This window comes from Beta vulgaris, chromosome 1 (assembly GCF_026745355.1).
Source record: "Beta vulgaris subsp. vulgaris cultivar EL10 chromosome 1, EL10.2, whole genome shotgun sequence".
Taxonomy (NCBI): Eukaryota; Viridiplantae; Streptophyta; class Magnoliopsida; order Caryophyllales; family Amaranthaceae; genus Beta; species Beta vulgaris.
Genome location: NC_079202.1, coordinates 19,538,812 through 19,553,095, shown reverse-complemented (window position 1 = coordinate 19,553,095; position 14,284 = coordinate 19,538,812). Strand labels below are relative to the sequence as shown.

Sequence of the window (14,284 nt, the reverse complement as noted above, 5' to 3'; positions counted from 1 at the left end):
TTTCCTTAAATTCTCACATTTAGCCACATGTTAAGACATATATAGTACTAATAGCAACATATATAACCATTAGAGTCAAGAAAAACCATTTCTCATGCTTCGAAACCCAATTTGGGTAAATGAAGGTCATTTAGGGCCGATCTGAGACTTTCATGTTCATTTTCCTTAAATTCACACATTTAGCCACATGTTAAGACATATATAGTACTAATAGCTATATATATAACCATTAGAGTCAAGAAAAACCATTTCTCATGCTTTGAAACCCAATTTAGGTAAATGAAGGTCATTTCGGGCCGATATTTGACTTCTTATGAGTGAAATTATTACCTTTTTAAACACATGAGAGTTTGAGTGGGAAGGGTTGTTATGGTTGGATTGGTGAGTGTTCAGGTACATTTATTACCTGCCACAAAAATGTCAAGAGGAGTGACACCCTAGTGAGTGCCTTTTCGAGATTTGCATATCATAAGGCAGCCGCATTTGATTGGTGGCTTGGGCTATTATGGGTAAAATGATCTGAACAATTGAACTGGAATTCTGCCTACTTGAATGATTTTTTATCCTTATAAAAGTTTTTAATCTCTGTTTTCATATATAAAGGGGTGAAGCAATCATATTCATGTTCCTGTCATAGTTTTGCTTAGGGACAAGAAAAAGGTTAGCTTGGGGAATTTTCATGTGTTTATTATATATTGATTATTTACTCCAATTCCCTTAGTTTTGATAGTCGCTTTAAGCTATTTTGAGCTCGTTTCTTGTGTGATTTGATGTCTTTGGAGTTGTTTTCGTGTGTTACATGTTTTGGTCAAGATTAGGCGTTTGGTGCCTTTATTTAAGTTGCGAAATAATAGTACAATGGTCACATAAGGCCCAAAGAAGATCCGGGAGATTCCATGAGTGATTCAGACAAATTGCACGGGAGAAAAAAGAGAAATCACACTCGCCCGGTCGACCGGGATGTTTAACCCGGTCAGCCGGGCGAGAAAGGAGCCAAAATCACTTGCGCATCCGACTGGGTTGATTTTCCTTCTTGTTGTAGAATTTTCATCACCGTCGCTCGACCGGGCGGTTTTACGGAACGGTTAATTTTTCCTTTATTAGCCGGTTTTTTAAAAAGTATAAATAGGTTTTTAGTATTTTCGATTGGACTATCTTAATTTCTGCGTTTTTTAGGTTTAAACACTTAGGCTCCGTTTGGTAGGGCGTAAAACGTTTTCCCGGAAAACTGTTTTCCTCTATTTTCAGTTTTACATTGTTTGGTTGGCAAAAAAGTGTAAAACCATTTTCCCTTGGGTTAAAATTACTCTCCCAAGGATGGAAAACCATTTTCCTTTCAAAATGAAGGAAAAACTATTTTCCTTCTTTCTCTTGTACACTACTCTCACTACCTCCTTACTTTCCCTTTAATTTTCCTTTCATTTCATCATTTTTTTTACATCGAACCAAACAACGGAAAACTAAATTTGGAATTGTGTTTTCCATTGTAAATTGTTTTCCATGAAAATCATTTTACACTGAAAATATTTTACGCCCTACCAAACGGAGCCTTAGTTTTCTCTCTCTAGCTTTGTATTAACTCTTGATTTTGAAGATTATAAAGATTGTTGATTTCATTTCCATTGTTCTTCAATCATTCAGTATTCCTCTTTACTTTGTTTAATTTAATGAATTCTTCTACTTGCATTATGTTATTTAAGTTTATTATTATCATGAGTGAGTAGTCTATTTCTAGGGCTTAGAGAGGGAAGCCATGTTTATACCTTTTTTATTGTGGTTTAAAGTTCCTCGATATTTGGATTGAATTGGAATAATTCCTATTGATTTGCTATGCTTGTTTAATTCATGTGATTGTGCAATATCATGAGTTATGTTACAATAGGTAGGTTTGATTATGTTGAGCGACTGTATTGGCATATGTTAATATAAGAGTTGTTAATGCCCGACTGTAACATTAATGAAATACTCTAGTTATTCGAACATCAATCCAAGTATTGTTGAACCATATTGTGGTGATTAAATTGGTATAAGCATGGTGGATCGATCGATAACCCTAGGTTTTTAATTATTTGATAAACTTCCATCTTTTTGTGTTTAAGACTATTCTAATGTAGTTGTTAAGTAGTCAATCAAATGTCTTTCTTGAACTAGTTAGATAATTGAGCATAAATCTATAGAACTCATCTCGTTGTGGATCCACCCGTATTTGCCAGTTTCTGCTAAACAGACACCGTGCACTTGCGGTATATATATTAAAATCCATCAAAGGACCAGCCTCCTGAAAATTCTAAGGGGTAATATAGTAATTTACCTTAAGCCCGGGGTCCCAGAATTATATAGGGCCCAAACGATAACTACCCCAATTGGTGAACACGAAACTATTACCAAATGCCTCCATATTGATCGGTGGTGTTTGATGTTGAATTGTGATACTAAGCCATTCAGATTAATGTATCTTATCCTTGATTTTTTCTTCTCCATTTAATTTCCCCAAGATGATCTCATAATTTAATCTTAGAACCTTTAATAAAACCTATATTTAGTGGTGAGTCAAGATTTATTTCACCCTAAATTGGATTACTACTATTGGAAATGACAGATGCAATATTTCTATTTGTTGACACTCGACACCAAGCTGATTTAATGAATAAAAAGGTTTTATTAATGGTTCTAAGATTAAAGGGTTATGCTATATGCAACCCTTAGGGTTGCATATAAGACATAAATACACTACTTAAAATGGAAATAAGTTGTGAATTTATGGAAAAAATTTGCATCAACCGATGTAATAAATAATCAATTAATGCAACTTATTTCTATTTTTAACTTCTTATATACTGCCCTTAGGGCTGCATGCTTTTTCCCTAAATATAATTCTATTTTCTTAGACCATTTTCGTCAATATATTTTTGAAGTTGGAAATTTATGAAATAGTCTGCGGGCGAGCAAGAGAGAGGAAGACTCAAAAGTAATTGTACTTGGTCTTCACTCCCTTTCCTCTCTTCTTCATCATGATAGCCTTTTTCATGCTTTTACTACAAAACAAATGTGCACAAGTGGTACTTTCTGAGTGCTTGTTATAGAATCAATGGTGCTGGAAATTATTGATTTTTGACAGAATAGAAAAGAAAAAAAGAGATCAAGTCTAGTCATCTGGACACTAGATCATATACCCTATGCTAGAAGAACTACCCATCTAATATCCAGGAGTGTCATGCTAACTTTGTCAAGGTTTTTTCTCTTGGTTTGCACCAACTCTACATGTATTAAAGAGTAATTCTATTATGAAAAGAAATAGAATACACTTAAAATCTGTTTTTTTTGAACTTTACAGATTCATGTCAGTGTCGACATCCCCTGAGATTTGAGGTTGCTGCCTCCTGGGACTCCTCCCAGGTTCTTCATCCCTCTCATCGTCAAATGGGCAATCCTCTATTTCCTTGGACTTTTTCCTTTTCTTTGACGGATCTTTTTTTTCATCGATCAAAGTTATAAACGTCCGAATTCGTTGCAAGTTGGACGTACTAGTCTGAAGATTTGACACAACTTGGGTTTTGGAAGCACGGTGGTAACGAAGACAAATCCGTGTGAAGTATATACAAAGAGCAATAATGCATGCTATTCCACTTAGTAGAAAGAGACCCACAAAACTTCCAAGGTGGAGTTGGCTCGATTCAATCTCTGTATTATCTTGACTGCAGCTGCTCATTGTCAACCACTTGTCATGTATTCGCTGCAGATCCCCGTTTTCAGATAGTTTCAGAATTGCAGTCGACATGTCAGGGGCCAGGGGAGAGTCCCGTGGAAATGCCTGTAACAACAGATTTAAGTGAGCCAACTTCCATTACTTTGAACTTTTGGCTAAAGAATATATATATGCATGTATGAGCCACCACCAAAACCTAGGACAAAGCCATATCATCTTTCTAATTAAAGGTCAAAATTTTGCTACAAAACTTGAGCACCATTTTCAAGCTCGAATTAATAGAAAAGTCAAGCATCACGCTAGTATCTCATGAAATATTGGCATCTAAACTTAAATACTTGTCTTAGACATGTGTACAAGTGCTTTTAAGAAATTTTTTAGTACTTTGAACCTAAAATGAACTGACAATAATTTTCATACCTAGGTCAGAGTGTCAAGGATCTGATACGGCTCAGAGGTAAAATGTAGATTCTGAATAACATAAGTTGACGTGGTCTGACAGTCATGGATGTAAACAGCCTCACTCTAAGCAGTCTTAAGACCGGTAAAATTACTCTTCCAAAAAGATCAACAAAAAGGGCCAAATCCAAGACTTAGATGACTCAACTTATATGTGTCCTTACAAAACCCTAATGCAAACTAAAAACAGAGTCCCAAAATACTTTTGCACTGCAGTTGAGCCATATAAATTGCTAGTTCTGAAAAAAAAACTAATCTTAGAGGGTCTAGTTTCAAATAGCGAGGTGCGATAATTAGCGAAATGCAAGATAGGACACCTTCAATACCCAACAAACCATCCCTGATAAAATGTCTCTAGTTATGCATGCAAACACATTGTATTATGGCAAAAATTCAGGGTGGGGAAGTGAGATTGGAAGGGAGAGAAGAGAGGGTGACTATGAGATACTTACAAAACCCCAGCCACTTCTCGTGAACTCTGGGCCTACAATTCTAAAATCACACTGGCTTGAGAGGAAGAGTTCAACATATGGAAGTTCATCAACCAAAGCATCAATACGACCAAATCTAAGAGCATCAGCATATTCTTCAGGTGAATTTAGTGCAACAAGCCTAGATTTGGATATATTCAGTTCCTCTATCAAGTACTGTTCTGCAAAAGAGCCCACCTGGTATCCTACCCGATCATTACCGACTACTAAGGAGTCAATCCCCTTGATGGGTGATGATAATTGTTGCACAGTGAGAATTGAAGTCAAGCTCGCAGTATAGCTTGAGGTGAGGATCAGAACCACAAAGAGCCATATGATTACTACCATCCGACCGAGGCAGCTAAGAGTATTCTCCTCTACATTTAAGTATATAAGATTAGTTAAAGGAAACTACTTAGATAACTCAAACCAATCATGCATTCTCTGAACAGACTTACTATGTGAAAATGTCAATGTTGAAAAGCTGAACCTGCAATAACACATGTAAAGAGATCAGAAGGTAAAATCCAAATAGTGTACAACTTTTTCCATGACAATTGATCATTCAAGATAAGATACTAGAATATGATGCTCATCAACAATAATCCTTAACAAATATTGCGTAATAATGTATCTGTTAACGCTATCAGGATTGGAGCTAACCCATTGAGTTCCAACCAGCAATAAAATAAAAGCACAATTAAATCATACGAAAGCGAAAGAGTAGTTGCACAGATTTATGTGGAAAACCTAAACACGAGAAAGGGAGAAAGCACCACAAACAGTAATACTAGGACTTTGAACGGTATTTGATGGTAGATACAAGGCTCTGAATATCACAAGTGATTTCTCTCAAAAACTCTTTGTAATCTCATGTCTCATAAACCCTCTTGAGATGTGCCCAAAGATGTGAACTAATTAAATTAGGAAACAACTAATAAAAGGGAAAAATCCCATGTTGGCCGAGAACAGTATCCAACAGCCATGATACATGGCACGTTCATGTTGGTCGAGACAGTAACTTCACAAATCTTCATAGCAGGAAAGCACGTGTGCTATACACCACAAGGTAAGTCAGACAAATCAGTGTTCAGTACTGAACCCGAGCTACTGTCATGCTCCATTAAGTGACATAACTGTGCCAAGCCACTAGCAGCGTTCTGAAGATTATGAATGGAAATCTGCCACTAACCGCCAAGTCTTCTCTACCAACACCATAACAATCTCCACATCAAAACACACACCATATATCACACCTTTATTAATTGACAGATCCAATGCCAAGCAGTTGGTGAAAGAATAAAAGATCTGCAACCATCAATTTCAGGCTGCAGTGTCTTTATCTTAAAGCTGAAGAGCAACTAAATACTATCCTAATAGACATCTCAAGACTTAAGCTATTCTTCTCCCTTCTTCCTCTAACTTGATCAAGAGTGTTGCAATTACAGCTCGCACATTTTGTTTTGCAAGAAGATACTAGAAGATTTTTGCTTCTTCACCACCAATCATGGATTTGTTCATTCCGCAGTACTCAATAATTCAAAATTTACCTAACAACTTCGTATTAACATATAATGTTTAAGAATGAAGCATTGAATGAACACACAATAAACCACTTATGACTTGTTAGTTGTTACAGTACATAATCATACTCCTGGTCTCTTTTTTGGCTTGGCCATAGACTACTTATATGTATCTACTTGAGCAACCTCAGCCTAGAAGAAAAAGGAATTTGAAATGAGCAGATAAATCTCACCACCTCTCCTATTACCTTTATAACTGCAATTGCTATTGCTATTGCTGTTGCTCTACGTCAGAAGCATCTATGAGTATTATTATGTGCATGTTACAGTTACTTCAAAAATTAAGTGCCAATATTGCAGGAATAAACTCAAAAGTTTTAGCCAGTCCCATTTAAAAACATTGTTGTGATATACGTAAAATAATATCTGGGAAAGCAACAAAACTGTGGTGAACAACGATATTTTACCTTGATGGACGCACCTCATTGAAAGTTTCCAGAAGGGATTACTCAGGAGGGATTACCACAACTAGATTCCAATTATGACAAACATTATCTAGAGTAAAAGCTGATCTAGCAAAGACGGTTTAATTCATCAAACTAACATTGCTCTTTGCTTATGAACGATGTGGTATAGATCTTTAAGTGATTCTTTGCACTCACCATAGGATGGTTATGAACTGCCTTGTGGGAGAGCCTCTGAACTCGTCATTTATCCGGTGTTCTAATATCCACACAACGACACCAACAGTAATGAACGACAGAACAATGACAGCCCACATCAGCGGAGAAAATGGACGGAGAAAAGCCCATGCGCCTGAACTCAACTTTTTAAATGGTGCAACCACCACAAGGCCAGATGAAGCAAATGGTTGAGTAAAATCAACAATTTTGGTCCTGCTTGTGACAATAGCAATATCGCCAATGGCAGCATCAAAGTTCTACAAGAAGGAAGATATTTTAGTTATCTATGCAAGAATAAAGAGAGGGACTCCCCAATTTCTATTTTTTTTACAGAGTAGATGACACTCACACCAGCTGCTATCATATTTACAAGTTCGGTGTAGTTTGGATTTTTATGGCCATCCCCAAAAGAAACAAACTCATACGGAACAGGGTATGATAGTAAGTTGACAGCAGCTTGAAACACATCGATGCAAAAGCCCTTGAATTTATCTGTGCTTCCAGGTACCAGAGAAACAAACTCCTTGAAACTAACACGACGAGGAACCCCTATTTTCAATTGTGTACCACTATTTGGGAAGACCCAACCACGAGGTACTGTGGTTGTCCCATCTGGCCAGATAACAGGGTGTAGGTGTTGATTTGCGCTTGAACGATTAGCCGGTCTGCTGTAGAGAGTCTCTGGTGAAGTAGTTGATAAACCAGAATAATTAGACCAGTATCCAATCTGTCGAAATCCAGTTCCAATTACATTAATTATATCATATGCAGGGTGAATCAAAGACTTTTCTGAATCAAACTTAAGGGATCCTGTCAAGCCTGTGAGATCACTCTGCAGTATATTGCTCAACAGTGCTTGTCCTCCTTCAAATATGCGCATATCTTCAATGTAACGGTCAGTGCTATTTAACGATCGCAATCTAGAATCCTTTGAAAATGAGGTACTTCCACCTTGATTTAGAAGCGTGTCAATTGCATGTGCAAGCATCAAAACTGAATCATAAGCGTACAGTGCATAAACATTTAATCCAAAAGAACCACCAGCAATGTCTTTCCACCTCGAGGCAAAATCTCTCTTTCTATCAGAATCTGGTGTATGCGGACGCAAGACAAGGATCCCTTGCATTGAACTCATCATTCCGGAAGGAAGGGGAGAATAAGAATCAATATATGATGAAAGCCAGTCGGTGGATATCCAAGCATATCCATTGCCTATCATCCCCAAATAACTGGCCACATCAAATATTAATCGGCCCGAGTGCAGATTAACATGCAAGACAATGACTCGAGACTCGAGCATTGCAATCTTAACAAATATGTCCAATATATCACCCCGTGTAACAGCTGTGTCTGGTGGAAGTGCAGCTTTATATGAGATTCTGCCACGTTTGTCAGCAAGAGCATCATCAAGAGCTGCAACACCATTCCTTCCATATTCATCATCATTGAATACAGCAACAACCTCTCTCCATCCATAATGATCAACAATGTCAGAAATCGCACTCATTTGATACTGATCACAGAAAGTGGTTCTCACAAAATAGGGGGAACTCAGGGACGTTAGAGTAGAGTCAGTGGCTGCAAATGATAGCATTGGAATCTGAAGTTCACTTGCTATCAAAGATACCATATGAGTAACTGTAGAAGATTGAGGACCTATGATTGCCATGACTTCTGTCTCCATAAGTTGCATTGCTGCATAACCCACAAATTATCAGATTACACAATCAAGTGAATTTTCCTAACATAGTAACATATCTTGCTCCAAGAATTTCAAGAAACAAACTTTCAGGAGTGATCAATATACCTTGTATAAATCCCAAAAACCCGCTGCAGACAGAATCCCGCATTGTTAAGTTCAGCTTGGAGCCATGTAGGATACTAGAATTCGAGTTGACATCATTAACAGCTTCCTGAATTGCAATCTTGGCAACTTTCCCAATGGTAGAGTTGAAGTTGAAAAGCGCTCCGATGTTGATGACAGCAGGTCTTGATGCATTATTACCATCCCCATTAGAGCGCACAAACAAGCAGCAAAGGAGTAGAACAAGAAGCCAATATGCTTTCATATTAGATTACCAGGCATAATGTCCTCTTCTCCACAAAGAAGCTTCCAGCATCAAGAATCCAATATAGTATTGAGGCATAAAACTCAATCTTCTGAAAATATATATAATCAAATAGTTTATCAGATACTATGAGCTATTGCTATCTTAGTGCTCCGCACATCTTAATGAAGGCGAATAGAATAATGAGCAGAAATGAAATAAACAAAGAAGTAAAAGTTCACAAGACAAACAGAGAAATCATCGCATAGTGAGAGTTTATACATACTGTAGAATAACATCTTCAACAACATAGAGTAATCATCACTTATGCTCAGTTTCTTCTCAAGACAGATTTGCTTAAAGAATTAATATACAGACATCAATTGAAATACAAGATTCTGATTTGAAAGAAAAAGAAAATCTGGAAACTGTTCAAGCCTATTCAAGTAACACAAGAAAAAAGAAGTAGCCGGCATCAAATTCCTGGTCCAAAAGAAGAGTACAAGCATCTCAACTTTATTTGGACTATAATATATTAGATTGTTGAGATGAAATCTAACAGGGCAGGTAACTAAAGTAACAAACAACCGCCCACATGAGTTTCAGAACTAGATGACATGGAACTTTTTATAGATTAAAAAAAACTGAAACTTATTAGAGGACAAAGCAAAATATGCTCCATTAAAGTAAATTTTAGATAGGCTCCCACTATGGTTCTAAAATCTGAACAAGCTATAATTTCACCTTCTTTTTATCAACTATAAGTCTATAAATATTGATTTCTATCCTTGGTTAGTATCATAGGCTTGGTTTGACAATCGCAAATTAGATCCTACACACGGGAGCATATATCATGCTCTCGAAAGCAAATATAGAAACACTTCAAAGTAAAAGACTACATGGGTTTAAAATGTTTAATAAAATCATCAGTTGGGTGTTAGTGGTACTGGTTGTAATGTAAGTATTTCATTTTTGGTTGTTGTTCCACTCAACTTGTTCAAACTAAAAAAGTCAATGAAAAATTCAGCCAAACACATTAACAAAACTATCAAGACCATTAAAGAATAATTTTTTAAAAAAAAATATAACTTCATCTTTTTAGGATGAAAAAAAACAAAAATTAATGTATTTAGAAAAATAATGTAATGATTAATTGCACAACCAAAGCAGTTTAGACACAATAATTCATTTTATAATGGAAAAGGCAGTAGGCATTACCCAACAAGTAAAGATGTGAAATTTCATGTAGAAAGTGAAAACGCAAATTATATTTCTAAAAGAAGACTTACCAATATCAGCAACAAATAAATATCAAAGACTCCCTCAAATAAAGCCATCTTTGGTCCCCAAGAATAAATACACAGTTGGGAAAAATGGGGTCTGCATTCATTAATTACATAAAAAAGGAAATTGGATTAAAGGGCATTAATATGGGAAGAAAGAACACGAGATACACAAGCATAGGACAAACAGATATGCGGTCCGAGCTTTGAAGGAGAGAGATTGAGCAGCCCACGTGAGGTGTCACGTGAGTAACAGACAAGTGATGGATTTAGCAGGACTGCAGGAGGTATCTTGGTTAATTGGTAATTGCCTAAATTGGATTGTTGGTGAATGGTGATGTACAGGAAAACGTACAAGTGAGGATGATATTTCTATCCATGTGAAAAATCTGTGGAATCTAAAGGTGACTAAATGAAAATGTAGGTTGCTTGATTTGACTAGTGAGGACTGAATGACGACCAAGATGCGAGAGGTTATCTGGCTATGTCCTATGTGTTGGCTTTACATTGGGCTCAACTTTAGATAAGTTTTCGATATATCTTTATTATACTTCCTCCGTTTTTTTTAGATGTTACACTTTCTATTTTAGGAAGTTTTAAATTAGATGTTACACTTTTATTTTGGGTAATAACTTCTCTCTATCTCTCTCTCATCACATGTTCACATGGGACCCTTTTGTTTTTCATTCTCTCTATCTCTCTCCTCTCCAAAAATCACCTAGGAGTCCGTGATTTGAAAAGTGTAACATCTAATAAAAAACGGAGGAAGTATAAGTAAAAGGGAGTAAGATAGTGTCCCCTCACAAATCACAAAATATCTAAGAGCATCCACAATGACTTAGTATAAGGATTAGCTTGCAAATATAGTAAATAGTAAAGCAAGTAGCTTGCCATATTCGAGCTACAAAAGGTTATTGCTTGGTAAAACCTTGTGGTTTTGTCAAGCTTACGTGGTTTCACATAAACCAAGGCATTCAAGTAATTAAAAATAGTGGAAGAATTGTATGTTAATTTTAGTTGTATTGGTTTTTATATTTTTATCTTATTTAAAATCAATGAATAGGCCCATAAAATACACAAGTGATTGTAGCTTTCTATTGTAGAAGTTGTAGCTTAGAATTGTTGTGATTTGAGAAATCTGATGTGGCATACCAAACTACAAGTAGTTGTAGGCTTGTAGCCTATCACTGTGGATGCTCTAATATATCCTTAATAATTTAAATTGTCATATAACATTAAATAGTATTTTCTTCTTCCTACTTCTCATATAAATTGAATAAGTTAATAATGGAATTGAATTTCAAATTTCAATTAAATCTTAAATTAATGAGAATGATTTTCACTTCTTAAATGCGTATGAAATTTTCTGATCAAAAATTAAATTGGCATTATAACTTGATTGACACAATTTGTACAAAAAAAAACCTGAATTTCATATTCAAATTATGATGATAGTATTTTAAAACCTTACTGTTGATCATTATTCGGTAATCTCTATTATATAAATCAAACTCTTCCACTTTATTAATATTCAACGATTGAATTTGATACACAAATACTTTCACTTTATTTGAGCACAGCCTTTCTTATGCTTTGTATTTCCTTCACGTATATGATAGTGATTTGTCTAATGATAAACAAGTAACTAAAAAAAGCAACGAAACATTGATTCAAGAAAAATATATTGAAAAAATTAAAAATCATTACAAATATTTGTTGCAATAATTTTTTTTGTAGCACTCATGAATAATTAATTGAAAAATAGAATGTTAATATGACATGCACGTATAGCGTGCAAAAAGTACTAGTGTACATTAGAGCAAGGATGATTCTGAGATGGTGTTTTTTGAAAAATAAAAAAAAAAATATGAACCCGGTGCACGCTAACTTAGTGTGCACCCGATCCATCTCACGTTAGTTGTAATGATTACAACTTTAATTTTTATCGCGTTCAGTACTCTTCGATTCTTTTTCTCTCCTGATAACTTATTTCTCCTCTGATAACTTCTCTCACCAGATAGTGTCTTTTGAAATGATATAGTGTATTTTAAAATGATATAGTGTATTCTGACACCATAGTGTTTTGCTGAGTTTTTTTGGCACGAGTGTTTTGCATGATATAGTGTATTTTGAAATGATATGGTGTGTTTTGACACGATAGTGTTTTGTTGTATTTTTGGCATTATAGTGTTGCATGATAGAGTGTGTTTTGACATTATATAGTTATTTTGAAATGATATAGTGTAGTTATTTTGTATATTACGCAAAATTATCATAATTGATCGTTATAGTGTTGACATGATAGTGTATTTTGATATGATATAGTGTATGTTTGTTATGAACAACTGTTTTATTAAAATTTTAGAGCGAGAGAATCTTATTGAAGAGAGAGAAAATTGCGGATTTTGAAAAGTGGGAGTGACTATTTTGTAGCAGGATACGTGCCTGGGTCTAGTCTACAGTATTTTCAATGTGAACCTGGTCCATGCAAGACAAATTATTTGAAAAAAGACAATGGAAACAGATGAACGTGAACTACACATTTTTATTGTACATCTCTCATTTCTTTTCTTTTAATTGCGAAAACTAATTTCTTTTGAATTTGTTTTTTTCCCCAAAATTTATGAAAATAATTTTTGAAAATCGAAAAAATAATAATAATTAAGTTCAAAAAAAAAATTTCGCCAACCAAATAGTGAATTATGTTGGAAAAAAAGTTTCGAGCCAAAATTTTTTTTACTCATTTTCTCTCTCCTCCTTGTTCTTCATGTGCTTGGTATTTTAAACCAAAAATTCAAGAACACTTCCTCTTCCACTATTATCAACCGAATTTCTCCTAAATTTGACCCTTTCTTCCACCTTCTCCCTCAACTTCGACTCCATCTTCCATCTTCTCTTTCCATTTCGAACCATTCTCCACTTTCATTTTGCCCCATTCTTCACTTCAATTTTGCCCCATTATTCACTTCCACCTTCTCCCTAAAATGTCCCCAAAAAATATTATCCCCGAAAATCGAAAATTTAAACTTCGATTTCACAACTTCTTCATAAAAAATTCATGATTTTTCATGAATTCTTACCATTTCATGTAAGAGAAGGGTTCAAGTAAGAGATCTACTGAAAATTCGAGAAGAATCGAAGAGCTATGGAAGATTTGAGGGAGGAAGGGATAAAGGATAATAGAAAGAAAATCTGGGTAAAAAAAATCCCTAATATATTCTTTTTGGCTGAAATTAATTTTCGAATTTTTTAGAATTTTTTCAAATTTTTTTTTTGTATTTTTTGAAATTATTTAAAATAGTTTTAGAAATTAGAATAAATGAATTTGGTATTTTCTAAAATCATTTCAAAACAAAAAAGAAAAGGTGAAAGAATGCTTAAATGGGTGGCTCACATTCATTATGTCCCCACATTTTCCATGATCTTGTTTGAAAAAAGATCATATTAGAATTTTCATTAGAGCAAACCCATTTGTTGAACACTTTTAGGGGTTCATCAAGTATTGTTGAGCACGTTTTTTTCTCGGGGAAACTTCTAAAAGAAATTAATCATACTTTTATTACGTTAATTCCTAAGATTGAAAATCCGCTGTCGACCAATCATTTTCGTCCTATTAGTTTGTGTTCGACTATTTACAAAATTATCTCTCAAATTATCACCAATAGACAAAAAGTTTGTTTAGGGAAAATATCCATCCTTTCCCAGGTGCCTTTATCCCTAAAAGAATTATTCAAGATAACATTCTTCTAGCTCATGAGGCTTTCCACTCATTTCAGGATAAATATGGTAAGTCTGGTTGGTTATCTATTAAGCTAGATATGGACAAGGCTTATGATAGATTAGAATGGAACTTCATTCTTGCAATGCTCCAAAAATTAGGTTTCCATCGTCGTTGGATTGGGTGGATAGAACAATATATCTCTTGTGTTTCTTTCTCTGTTCTAGTTATTAGTGTTCTGGGAGAGAAGTCTATCTCCTTATCTTTTTATTCTTTGTGCTGAACTCCTTGACCGCTCTCTTCATGCTCATTGCTTCGCTGATAGTAATTTGGTAGGGATTGAGATTGGTAGGTCTGGTATGAGAATTCCTGTGAGAGCTGTGTCACTATCAAG

At 35.1% G+C, this 14,284-nt stretch overlaps 1 protein-coding gene across 7 annotated transcripts; it reads right to left on the bottom strand.

The window, feature by feature from the left end:
- Positions 1–3,049: 3,049 nt before the first annotated feature.
- LOC104901021 (glutamate receptor 3.3) lies at positions 3,050–10,590 on the bottom strand. 7 transcript variants are annotated; one of them, XM_019249805.3, is made up of 8 exons: positions 10,179–10,589; positions 8,921–9,001; positions 8,649–8,830; positions 7,191–8,536; positions 6,821–7,098; positions 5,094–5,125; positions 4,618–5,012; positions 3,050–3,811 (listed from the first exon to the last, which is right to left on the bottom strand). In XM_019249805.3, the coding sequence occupies exons 3-8, from the start codon at positions 8,689–8,691 to the stop codon at positions 3,329–3,331; spliced, it is 2,577 nt and encodes an 858-aa protein (XP_019105350.1). In that variant the 5' UTR covers positions 8,692–8,830; positions 8,921–9,001; positions 10,179–10,589; the 3' UTR covers positions 3,050–3,328. The 7 variants fall into 7 exon arrangements, with proteins under 7 accessions (XP_019105350.1, XP_048501630.1, XP_048501626.1 ...); XM_048645673.2 differs by lacking the exon at positions 10,179–10,589 and adding an exon at positions 9,634–9,964; XM_048645669.2 differs by lacking the exon at positions 10,179–10,589 and adding an exon at positions 9,176–9,610.
- Positions 10,591–14,284: the final 3,694 nt, after the last annotated feature.